Source organism: Chiloscyllium punctatum, chromosome 39 (assembly GCF_047496795.1).
Source record: "Chiloscyllium punctatum isolate Juve2018m chromosome 39, sChiPun1.3, whole genome shotgun sequence".
Lineage (NCBI taxonomy): Eukaryota > Metazoa > Chordata > Chondrichthyes > Orectolobiformes > Hemiscylliidae > Chiloscyllium > Chiloscyllium punctatum.
Genome location: NC_092777.1, coordinates 7,470,236 through 7,482,900, shown reverse-complemented (window position 1 = coordinate 7,482,900; position 12,665 = coordinate 7,470,236). Strand labels below are relative to the sequence as shown.

Sequence of the window (12,665 nt, the reverse complement as noted above, 5' to 3'; positions counted from 1 at the left end):
GCATCTTCAACCACAGGAAGAATGGCAGTCTATTAAGAAGAAGGCCAGCTGGTGTGTTCTCTGGTGGAACTGGTCCTCCTGGGAGCAGATGCGGCGGTGGTGGAGGAACACAGGATAGCATTTTTGTAGGAGGCAGGGTGGGAGTCGGTGGGTTTGTAAAAAATATCAGTGTTGAGTCAGTCATTGTTAAGAGATGGAGAGGTCTAGGAAGGGTAGTGAGGTGGCAGAGATGGTCCAGATGAATTTAAGGTCAGGGTTGAATGCGTTGGTGAAGTTGATGAACTGTTCAACCTCCTCTTGGGAGCACAAGGTGGCGCTGATGCAGTCATCAATGTAGCAGAGGAAAAGGTGCGGAATGGTGCCGGTGTAACTATGGAAGAGGGACTGTTTTCCATACCGACAAAGGGAAAGGTATAGCTGGGGCCTATGTGGGTGCCCATGGATACCCCTCTCGTCTGGAGGAAGTGGGAGGATTCGAAGGAGAAATTGTTGAGGGTGAGGACCAGTTCAGCCAAACGAATAAGAGTGTCAGTGGAAGGGTACTGGTGGGGACATTGAGAGAGGAAGAAACGGAGAGCTTGGAGGCCCAGGTCATGGTGGATGGAGGTGTAGAGGAACTGGATGTCCATGGTGAAGTTGAGGAAACAGAAGTCTTGGAGGGTGTGGCTGGTGTCACGAACGTAGTTAGGGAGTCCTGGACTGTGGAGAGAGATAGGACAGTATCGAGGTAGGTGGAGATAAATTCGGTGGGGCAGGAGCAGGCTCAGATGATGGGTTGGCTGGGGTAGTCAGGCTTGTGGATCTTGGGTAGGAAGTAGAATTGGGCCGTGCGGAGTTCCCAGACAATGAGGTTGGAAGCTGTGGGTTGGAGATCCCCTGCGGAGCCCCTTGTGTATGATCTGGGGGATGGTTGAGGGGACGATAGGAGGTGGTGTCTTTGACTTGGCACCTGGCTTCGGTGGTGGAGAGGTCAGTGTACCAAACTACCACTGCACCTTCTTTGTCCGCTGGTTTGATGGTGAGTTTGGGGTTGGAGCAGAGGGAGCGGAGGGCTGCACATTGTGAGGACGAGAGGTTGGAGTGAGGGAGGGGAGTGGACAGGTTGAGTCGGTCAATGTCTTGGCAGCAGTTGGAAATAAAGAGGTCGAAGGCAGGTATTAGACCAGCATGAGATGTCCAGGTGGATGAGGTGTGTTGGAAGCGGGCGAAGGGGTCCTCGGAGAGTGGGCGGAAATCTTGATGAAAAAAGTAAGCTTAGAGGCAGAGGAAGAGATGTTCAACATCACAATATGTGTTGAATGAGCTGAATACTCTACTCCTCCTCATATTTCCTCTATTATTTTAGGAGAAAGGCAATAACCTGTAGAATGTTGTAACCTTCCTTAGAACTGGGGAGAGACATTGTCTGAGTCATGTGCACTAAATAAACATATAATAATATCTTGAACAAGAACTCTGGCTCACCAGCCTTGTTGATTTAGATTAGATTACTTACAGTGTGGAAACAGGCCCTTCGACCCAACAAGTCCACACCGACCCGCCGAAGCGTATACCACCCAGACCCATACTCCTACATTTACCCCTTCACCTAACACTACGGACAATTTAGCATGGTCAATTCACCTAACCTGCACATTTTTGGATTGTGGGAGGAAACCGGAGCACCCGGAGGAAACCCACGCAGACACTGGGAGAATGTGCAAACTCCACACAGAGTCGCCTGAGGCGGGAATTGAACCGAGGTCTCTGGCGCTGTGAGGCAGCAGTGCTAACCACTGTGCCACCGTGCTGCCCACTTGTGCCACTGTGCCGTCCACTTGGTCTTGGGCGGGTGGAGATATTAGAATATGTACAGTACAGTCGTTTTACCCAAAGTGGTCTCTATTGAGGATTTGAAGAAACATAATGTGAGAATAGGTTTACTGAAGCTGGAACACTGACCTTAATCCCCCTGTAAATCTGCTTCAGTTCCAATCGAGAGAGAGAGAGAGAGAGAGAGAGAGAGAGAGAGAGAGAGACAGCCTGTGAAGTTCATCCCTCTTCAGGCTGTGAAGCCAGATTCAATACAGCCTCTATTAGAAATAACAGGCATTTCAGTCTATTCCATTGCACTTATATATTTTATTGTGATCTAGAATATCTTCTCATAAATAAATACTGTGCAATTCATTAAATCATTGGCCTGCTATATCAGAAACTGTCCCTCAGAGGCAGGGATGCATGGTGCATGGAGCATGAAGCTGGTGACTGTAACAACTGCTAGATCAGACTTCTAACTACCTCATCTTATCTGTCCCTATGCTGTGGTAAGTATTGTCAATCAGCTAAACCAGCTTATCCCTTGCTGGAATACAGGTCACTAATAATATTTGTAGATTAGTAAGTGTTTTGAAGGGCTATGAATCCAGAGGAATTCAACATGCTCATGTGTGAACCACAATGGGTTAAAACTGTGTATGGGATCAAAATCCATGCTGTGCTTTACACAGAGACCTAGGGCCTAATTAATATAATCTGCAAGCTATGAAGTACCTATAAGCACGTCTAAAGGCAGCTTGAATAATTAAAAAGGCTCTGTCTGACTGGTTAGCACAAGCAGCAGCATGAAGCCAAGTCACATGGGTTCAACTATAACAAATGTGGTTCTAGGGGTACATTCCTCATCCTGACTTCATACAAATCTAATTTCTTTCAAACACTGCGCATAAAGGACCTTCTGTACTTTATACATTGGCAATTGCTGAATAATCAATATACTCCTTCCTGCCTGACATCGGTCGTGAAACCTGAAGGAAGTATTTGGTCCCATCAATACCGAAGTAAGTAGCTATCACCTGTTGTAGACAGTTGGTAGGGATGTCTGTAAAGTGACCCAATTCAATGCCAGAGCAGAAGCTTTTTAGGTTTCTTAGATCATCGGCTGGCAGACCTCAAAATCGGGCCTTATTGAGCATGATGTTTTTATGTAAAATTGGCACAAGGTGATGCACCTTATCCAACTAGTTCTACCATTAAAATCTGATGTTCAGCACTGTTCCGGTGCACTCAGCATTACCATAGTAGCAGCATCATAATTTAAGCCATTAAAGAATCATTCACAAAGTATTTGAATGAATAACAAATTCAAAATCCATCTACAGGGTGACTGTGGAAACACTTTTACAGACCAGCACCAAGTAAGAGGAATAGTCCCAAGGTTGAATCATTAAGATTGAATTACACAGCACAGAAAGATACCATTCAGCTCTCAATACTTTGAAAGAACAATCTAATTCATCTCACTTCCCGTTCTTTATTCCTAGTTCTGCAAGTAATTTCCCCATCAAGTACTTGTTCTATTGCACTTAAATGTTGCTTTTGAACCAGCTTCCAATAGTCTTTCAGGATAATATATTCCAGATCAAAACAATAGAAACAAATCTAATCACACGCCTCTCTTTTCCAAATTGCCTCAAATCTGTATTCTTTGGTTACTAATGATGTTGGAATATTGCGTGCAATTCTTGTCTCCTTCCTATCGGAAAGATGTTGTGAAACTTGAAAGGGTTCAGAAAAGATTTACAAGGATGTTGCCAGGGTTGGAGGATTTGAGCTACAGGGAGAGGCTGAACAGGCTGGGGCTGTTTTCCCTGGACCGTCGGAGGCTGAGGGGTGACCTTATAGAGGTTTACAAAATTATGAGGGGCATGAATAGGGTAAATAGGCAAAGTATTTTCCCTGGGGTCGGGGAGTCCAGAACTAGAGGGCATAGGTTTAGGGTGAGAGGGGAAAGATATAAAAGAGACCGAAGGGGCAACATTTTCACGCAGAGGGTGGTACATGTATGGAATGAGCTGCCAGAGGAAGTGGTGGAGGCTGGTACAATTGCAACATTTAAGAGGTATTTGAATGGGAATTTGGAGGGATATGGGCCAGGTGGGACTAGATTGGTTGGGATATCTGGTCGGCATGGACAGGTTGACCGAAGGGTCTGTTTCTATGCTATACATCTCTATGACTCTACTGGAAACAGTTTTTCCACAAAGCATCTTAAGTACTTTGTAGCTTGGAGTGTGTCAATTAAATTCTCCCTTAGCCTTTCCCACTCGAAGAATAGATTAGATTAGATTAGATTACTTACAGTGTGGAAACTGGCCCTTCGGCCCAACAAGTCCACACCGCCCCGCTGAAGCGCAACCCACCCATACCCCTACATCTACCCCTTACCTAACACTACGGGCAATTTAGCATGGCCAATCCACCTGACCTGCACATCTTTGGACTGTGGGAGGAAACCGGAGCACCCGGAGGAAACCCACGCAGACACGGGGAGAATGTGCAAACTCCACACAGTCAGTCGCCTGAGGCGGGAATTGAACCCAGGTCTCTGGCGCTGTGAGGCAGCAGTGCTAACCACTGTGCCACCCACAAATAACTTCAGTCTCCCTATGAAGACTGATGTTCCTAATGTGAGTGCAACAAATTCTCACACAATTATGATCTTTTCTGTTGAATTGATAAATGCCCTAACATATTGAAGACTTCCTTCTGAAGGAAACCCTTGCTTTCAAGCCTTGTGAACCATCCCTGGTCACGCTTCATGGCTTTAATATTCTTCCTTTAATGTGATACCGAGGATTCCAATACAGGCTTAAGTGATGCTGAGAACATGTTTACCATATTGTCCCTCTCTTTGCAATCAATGGCTTCTTAAAACAGACCAGACTGACATTTGTTTCCTGTATCTACACACCATTCCAATAGTAATAGCTGGAAGATAAAGCATAAAGCTTCATCATTTGTACTCAACATGGTACAGATACTGAGCATCCCACAACAGTCATTGTAGATCCAGGTTGAGCAGAGGATCTGTTGCACATAATGCCATGAGAAGGGAATTAACACAAATCCATTGCCCTGATACACAGTCTGGACGAGTAGTACTTCACCCAATCAGTGGATGAGAAGTTAGACTGAACTTCTCTCTCAGGCAGAAATAAGAGATCCCACAGCATCATTCAAATAAATTAGCAGGGAGTTCTGGGTGAACCGGCCAATATTTATAACTCAATTAACTTCATTAAAACAGATTATCTGGTCAGTCTTTTTTGTACACAAATTGGCTGCTCCATTTCCTACAATGTAACAGAATTTCAAATGTCTCCTTGGCTGTGTAATGTAAATATAAATGTTAAGTCAGTCTTTGCTATGGCAATTTTCAGGTACTGAAAGTATCAAGGGGAAGATGATGATATTTTGTTAGTGTTACTGGATAAGTAATCTATAGACAAGCATGCTGTAGGGACATGGATTTGAATCCAAGTATGGCAGCTGGTAATTGAATTTGCATTTAAGATATCTAGAATTGATAACTAGTTTCCATTATGATAACTAAGAAACTATCAACTGACATAAGGACTTGTTTCACTACAGTGCTGAAGGGTAAGTAATCTGCCATCCTTACTCTGTCTGACCTATATGTGACTTCAGATTCTTGGTAACATGGTTAACCTTCAATGGTTCTCTGAAGCAGTCTAGTAGTCATTTCACTAAAAGTCAATTCGAATAGGGTTACAAATTGCCAGTGATGCTCAAATCCAATGAAAGAAATGTTTAATTTTGGGCTTACACCATAATGTGGTGAAGTCATCAGTGGACAGGTAAATAAGTGACCTGGAGATAACAATAACTGCACCAGCTTTTACTGAGCATTCCAAATATCCCATGCAGATTTATATGCTAATTAACAAATAGCCCATGACAAACGGGATGCTGCTGCTAGTCCTTTAACAAGGTTATGGTGTCCTTAATTTCTTTTATCCCCCCCAAGAGAGGTCAGAAAGACAGAGGTGCCAAGAGGTCTAGGTTTGAGGACCAGTTTGATGATAGCTAGCAGATACTACCTCAGGCAAAAGGCTTTCATGTTTTAAAAAAAAAATGAAAGGAGAGTGGCCAGTTCTCCCAGCTCAGTTTTTTCTCTGGTTTGGTTTGGTTTTAGCAGGCAGTCAGTTGTGAAGCTGCTGGACTCAGAAGCAGGTCCAGACTGATCCTCCCTATCTCTAACATTCCTCCTGTAAGATCCTATGTTTGATTTTGCCTTTTGTGCCAAGGGGTGGTTATAGGGATTGTTGCAAGTATTTGGAACAGTATCATTAAGTTGAGATAATCCGTTGGGTTTTCGGACAGGTCAGGCTATTCTACATTCGGTTTTCTTTTGTTTGTGTTTCATTTGGTAACCTTGCAAATAAATTCTGTGTTGTTTAAAAACTAAGTGGTTGGGCCAGCTGCATCACTCCTGAAATATTCACTATACACCTGCTTAAAACAACTGGCAAAGCTAGGGTCTGGGCTACTTTCTTGAAATATTTTGGAGGGGGTCTGGCCTGGTCCATAACACAAAAGTACAAGAGCTGAATGACAGCATTCATTTGCTTGTTATCTCACCAGAGTCACTAAGCCATTCTAAATAAATAGGCAATGTTACTGGTAAAATAAAGGAAAACTGCACCTGAAGGTGAACTGTTGGAGATGGATATCTAAAGAAGCCATCGGTGTGCTTCAAATCTGAATATCTTAATGTTTGGATGTCAGGTTCCTTTGTCCTGCACGTGTGATAATAGATGAATTTTAGATAGTCTCCAATGGGGAGCTTAGTAGGGAAGAATATTGATGGGTTCAGATGGGTGTATCCAAGCAATGAAACTTAGCAGGAGAGAGAAAACAAAATATTGACCCCTTGCTGAAGGAAAACAAATCTACAGTTTCTTAAGTAAATTTGCTGTCTGCTGCCATTCACTTTGCTTGGCTTCCATTGCCCGAGGGAAGAAGTGGGGGGGAGGGGAAGGGGGAAAGAGGCAAAAAAAAAAAGAGGATGGGGATGCAATGCATGATGTCCTACGGAGGTGCTACAGCCAAACGACAAAGTTGAGCTGCGGTGAGTCGGTGTCACTTTCTACAGCAGGAAAACAGGTCTTCAATTCACCAGTTATTGAGAGGAGGCAGGAGCAGTGTAGAAGGGTGATGCATGCTGTGGCTGCTGGCCCCAACCACCAAGGGGCTGGGGGATTGTGTTCCCAAGCTGGTCACTCTGCTGCCCTTGGCTCTCATCACGTGGAGTGTAAGGAGGGGGCTGCTCCTGTTTGGAAGGACAGAGAATGGGAAATCAGTAACATCAAATATTTACAGAAACAGTTTCAAAAATGAAGTAGCAGATAATATAGGAGACCTGGGTCTAATTATAAATTCCTGATCATGTACCCCTATCCTTCAGGTTGGTGTAATAATAGGTTATAACAGGGTGGAGCAACAGTTAAAGCAAGGTCAGTCACTTAGCAACTCTCACCTAATCTTAACCTGCTCTTTCCATCAGGTAGGGGTGTCACCACAGGATAGCATGACTGGGTCAGAGCTTGGAGTAGGGTAACAGTGAAGATTTACCCCTAGGGTGGACTTACTGGGAGAATTAAAGTAGGTCAAAAAGAACTCCAAGCAGATGGTCCTGAAAAAAAAAAATGCAACTTTAGGTTTCCTTGTTGGCCAAATGTTCCATGGCCAACGGAACTCCACAACAATCCTCAAAATTCAGGGTCAGAAACCCTTGAAATCACTCAGCCTTCCACAGCTGATCAAAGGATCACCGTTGTGGCTTTCTCACTGGCTATGCAGTGGAATCAGAGAAGTCTTCAGGTTTTCTTTCACCAGCTATCAATGTTATTCCGAACCAACAGTGCAGGTTTGATTTCCATTCTCGTTGAGGTAGACTTGAGGTAACCTGCCACCTTGTCCTGATCTGGAGTTGAAGGCAATGGCAAACCACACTGAAATTGCCAAGATGGATGGCTCACAGAATTTACATTAGCATGTAAAAATACCTAGGCTCCAGGGAAGACATTGATAGATAGTTCAGTCTCTGATGTCAACTGCAATGTTCACTCACATAAGATTAAGCGGTAGAGATATCAAGTGCTTACAGTTTCTACTATTGAGGATATAAAAAGGATGTAAATGAGTTATTACCCTGTTGTTATAAAGGACTTGAACATAGTCAAAAGTATGAACCAGTTGCATTTTTTGAAAGCTTTGAAATTATCCTATTGTGTGTAGGATGAATTGGTTCTACACAGTATGTAATGGGTGAATAGGCATTGATATGGCAAAGGAATGTTGGGGGGGGGGGGGTGGGGGCATGGGTTTACTGCTTCCATTCCAAATGGAATAAAGCTTTAAAGCTCTGAGGCAGATATTTTTATTCACTCCCTACCAGGCACCAAGCATTCCTTGTAGCTATCGCTGATCTCTTTCCCAGGTTGGCTGGACAGTCTGCAGACCAAACCAGCAAAGGCTGTTTCTGACAGCAGACGACCCAAGGCAAGGAAGCTACGAACTTTCCCTAATCCCATTACAGCAGCCTTGAAGATGAAGATCCAGGCTCTGATTACTGTTCCTTCATCCTTGCTGGATTGATACCTTACAACTCCTTAGTGAACACTGTGGGTGTGCCTTTATACTGCAGACACTGAAATGGAGGTTCAAGACCACATTCCCAAGAGACTGGCATTATAGGGTAAGAGGGCATCAGATACAGGAGCACACCATCTTGGAGGTTTCACTCCAAGCCACACAATATACTGACTACATTGCTGTTCCTTCACTGTTGTGGGTAGATATTCCAGAACACCCATCCCAGCAGCACTACAGCTGTACCTTCAGAAAAACTGCAGAGGTCCAAGATAACAGCTCACCTCCAGTTTAAAGGCAATTAGGAATGAACAAATACTGGCCTTACCAGGAATTACACAAGAAAAATGTTCATGTACTGAGAGCAACCAAAGGAAAATCTCATTGCCTTAAATAAACTGGTCTCAGCATTGACTCAGCTGCAGCAGTCATTCCTAAATCACGAGCCTTGGAATCAAGACCCATGCTAGACACTGGAGGCCATAACTGAAACAGAAGACACTAGTGCAATATTGATGGTCTGCCTTAGCTAGGATGAGATATTAAACTGTGATTCTCTCTGCTGTCACAGGTGTACATAAAAGATCCCACAACATTTTAATAAGAGTGGGGATTTCCTCCTACATCTGTTAACCAAAAATCAGGAACAGATTATCCAGTTATTGATAATATTTATGGGATTTTGCTGTGCAGAAATGTATTGCCAGCTTTGCTGAGAGATTACACTTCTAAAGGACATCACTGGATGTGAAGCATGTGGGACATGCCTGAGATCATGAAAGCACAGTAGAAATGCAAATCTGCTTTTCTTCACTGATGGCCATATATTACAATTGGAGCAAAGCTGTTTTGGGGCAATGCGTAGAATCACTTTTTAAACTGAGAAGTAGAAATCTGGAACAGTTTCACCTAGAAACCGGATGAGCGGGATTTGGGGGATATAAATTGATGATTTCAAAATGAAGATTATTAAATATGTCTAACAAATAAAATGTTACATAACCAAGGTGGTAAAATAATCTACACTGCACTCGTGATCAAATGGAATTGCAATGCAGCAGTTGTTGAACAGCCTTCTCCTGTCTTTTTGAACTGGTTAATGCAAAAATGTAAAAGGAATTTTTAGTTCAGCTAAGATGAGTGCTCAATGCATATCTACCCAAAAACCACCCAATCATAATATGCCTGTCACAGCTCCAACTCAGCTAGTTTCCTGCTTAAATCCTCATTTTCACCACCTCCAGATTCAGCTATTCCATTGTATTCTTAGCCAACCTCCCAACTTCCACCTTCTACAAGTCTCCATTCCACTCTAACCCTATTGCCTGTATCCTTATTCACTAAATTCCATGCATAGTAACCTACACTAGCTCCTCGCCTGCAATGCTTCAATTTTAAAATTTTCATCCTTCATTTCAAATCTTATCATGCCCTCTCTTATACAACTTTCAGAGATGATGCACTGCTTCAACTCTGGTTCTCAAGCACTCTAATTTTAAATAATTCCTTCAGCCTTCCTTCCCCAAACTTTCCACTTATTGGTCACCTGATCTTACATTTCTTTGTGGTTCAACATTAATTTTGTTTCTGATATTCCTGTAAAGTGCTCTGGAATGCATATTTAAGTGAAGGTGTTGTATAAATGCTGATATTGTTTCTGATTCGTTGTTCTGATTATCCTGGGATTGTTTGATGGGGAAAATGTGGACAGCGCTTTATTCTGCATCTAACCCCATGTATTGGACACACTTAACTCTATTATTATTTCCCTAACATTCCAACAGATTCCGGGCAGTAAAGATAGATTAGCAACATCCTAAATTAAAAAATAAATACATTTTTTCTTCCTTGTCCTTACCATGGGCACACTGAGAGGGACTGACTGACTGCTCTGAGTATTTTCAGCCTGTTCTGCAGGCCTTGCTTCACCTGCATAGAAAGAAGTATTTTACTACACATGTACCAATGGTACAAACCTCCAATGCAATGGGACACAATATTGCACCCCAACCAAATGACCGTTCCATCTTCCATGTCCTAAGTGATGTTGGCAGTCATGGACATCCAATGAATTGGTGCACTGATGGGAAAAAAAAATTGCCATTGCTTTCTTCAGGATGGCCGACTAGGAAACTCCTACTCTTACCCATTGCCACCAAGTGTAATGGAAGGTCAGTCAGTTGGTTGGTCAGTCTTCTCTCTATCAAGGTTCTGTCAGAATGGGATACCAGTGTTAGCTAGAACTTCTGCTCTCACCCAGATAGCACACATCCCAGCCAAGAGGACTGTCAAGTCACAGAGAGTAGCTGCCTGGTATTCCTTCCTTCTAACAGATTGTGCTGGCTGTGATGCCCAGTTGAGATCACCTAGCTCACCAAACCAGAGGTTTCCTACTTTGTTCAGGAGGTGTCACCTTGCTAAGTGGGTATCACACACACTTTTGCATGTCAGAAAATCGCAAGTTCAAGTTCCACTCCAGAGCCCTGAACAAAAGGAGAATGCTCTACAGTGCAGTATTAATGAGTGCTGCACTATTGGAGGTCAGGTCTTTTGGGACAGACTCAGCAGAAGTAATGTCTGGGCAGGATGTAAATGATCCCATAGCATTATTTCAAAGAAGAATGAGGAGCTTTTAAACATCCTAAACCGATATTCATCCCTCCACCAACATCATTAAGACAAATTTATATCACCTGACTGTATTGGTTTTCTGAAAATTGGTTGCAGCGTTTCCTACATTACAATGATCACACTCGGAAAAAGTGCTTCACTGACTCAAGTTAGAATTATACAATACCAAGAGGCCTTCAGTCTATCAAGTCCATATTGCCAAAAACATATTACACTACTCCCATTTTCCAGCATGAGGCCTACAGTCATGGATGTTATATAACTTCAAATGCTCACCCAAGTACCTTTTCTTAAAAAAAAGGCTGAGGTTTTCTGCTTCCCCTACCCTCCCAAGCAGGGAAATCCAGACCCCATCACCTGCTGGGTGAAAATATTTTTCCTAAAATCCCTTTTAACCTTTTGCCTATTAAAGGCACTATGAAATGCAATCTGCATTATGAGTCATTTAATGAAGGGTTTAATGTGTGAAGTTACATAGCTGCATGAGATTACATGCTTTACTTAGTCTTGCTGAACTTTTAGAAATGAATTAGAACAGTCTGATTAGGGAGAGAATCACCAGATATCTGCAACAGTAAATTAAAGACATTAAAACAAAGTCAGTGAAACAGTAAGGTTAGATGGACTAGCACATTGCATTCAGTTCACACAGAGCAAGGTCTCACAATATTAACAAGACAACACCCAGAATCTGTTGGGCAGAAACCCTTTGTCAGGACTTCCAACTTCACATCTATTGACTCGGGCTTCCAGCATCGGGAGTCCTTATTGTCTCCAAAATCAGAATCTGTTTTAGTGCTGTCAGTGGAGTAGTAAGTATTGGCCAGGACACCATGAATAACTCTCCAGCTACTCAAACAATTCCTTGGAATCTTTCACATCCGGTTTAATGTATCATCCAAGAGAGGACACTTCCAATAATAGACAAGGACGACACGGTGGCTCAGTGGTTAGCAATGCTGCCTCACAGCACAAGGGTCCCAGGTTTGATTCCAGCCTCGGGTGACTGTCTGTGTGGAGTTTGCACATTCTCCCCGTGTCTGCGTGAGTTTCCTCCGGGTGCTCTGGTTTCCTCCCACAGTCCAAAGACGTGCAGGTCAGGTGAATTGGCCATGCTAAAGTGCCCATTGTGTTAGGTCAATTAGTCAGAGGGAAATGGGTCTGGGTGGGTTACACTTCAGAGGGTCGGTGTGGACTGGTTGGGCCAAAGGGCCAGTTTCCACACTGTAGGGAATCTAATCTAATCTAATTTGGACCTCAGCTTATATCCAAGGACAGGTTTAAAAAATATGTTTGGCATCCTCCATCCAGCTGAAGGCCTCTGATAGGAATGCTGGACAACAGGGCATGGTGAGTCTGTCCTCAGTGATACTTTCAAAGTTCAAGGCAGAAAATTCATGTTAAGTGTGATTGGCTGCAGAGGGGCTTACTTACAATCCTGTGTCTGAGACAGTAACGCATTACCTCCTGGAAGAGTCATGGGCCCCGGGTAAGGAGGAGGTGCCATGTAGTTCATTGTACCCTCTGTGGGAGGTGGTCCAGGGTAAAATCCAGCTACAAGAATAATAACAGCAGGTAAATAATTTGACAAAAGATAT

General features: G+C 43.3%; 1 protein-coding gene across 9 annotated transcripts in view; it reads right to left on the bottom strand.

Annotated features, from left to right (window-relative positions):
- LOC140463790 (WW domain-binding protein 2-like) overlaps positions 1-12,665 on the bottom strand; it is a 48,608-nt gene that overhangs the window by 9,826 nt on the left and 26,117 nt on the right. For 4 of the 9 annotated variants that reach the window (XM_072558103.1, XM_072558105.1, XM_072558110.1 and 1 more), the window contains one exon: positions 12,502-12,621. In XM_072558103.1, coding sequence (XP_072414204.1) covers positions 12,502-12,621 — 120 coding nt within the window. Of the gene's footprint in view, positions 1-2,101; positions 7,115-10,294; positions 10,366-12,501; positions 12,622-12,665 lie in introns of those variants that run through there. The other 5 variants (XM_072558108.1, XM_072558109.1, XM_072558106.1 and 2 more) reach the window with 4 other exon arrangements.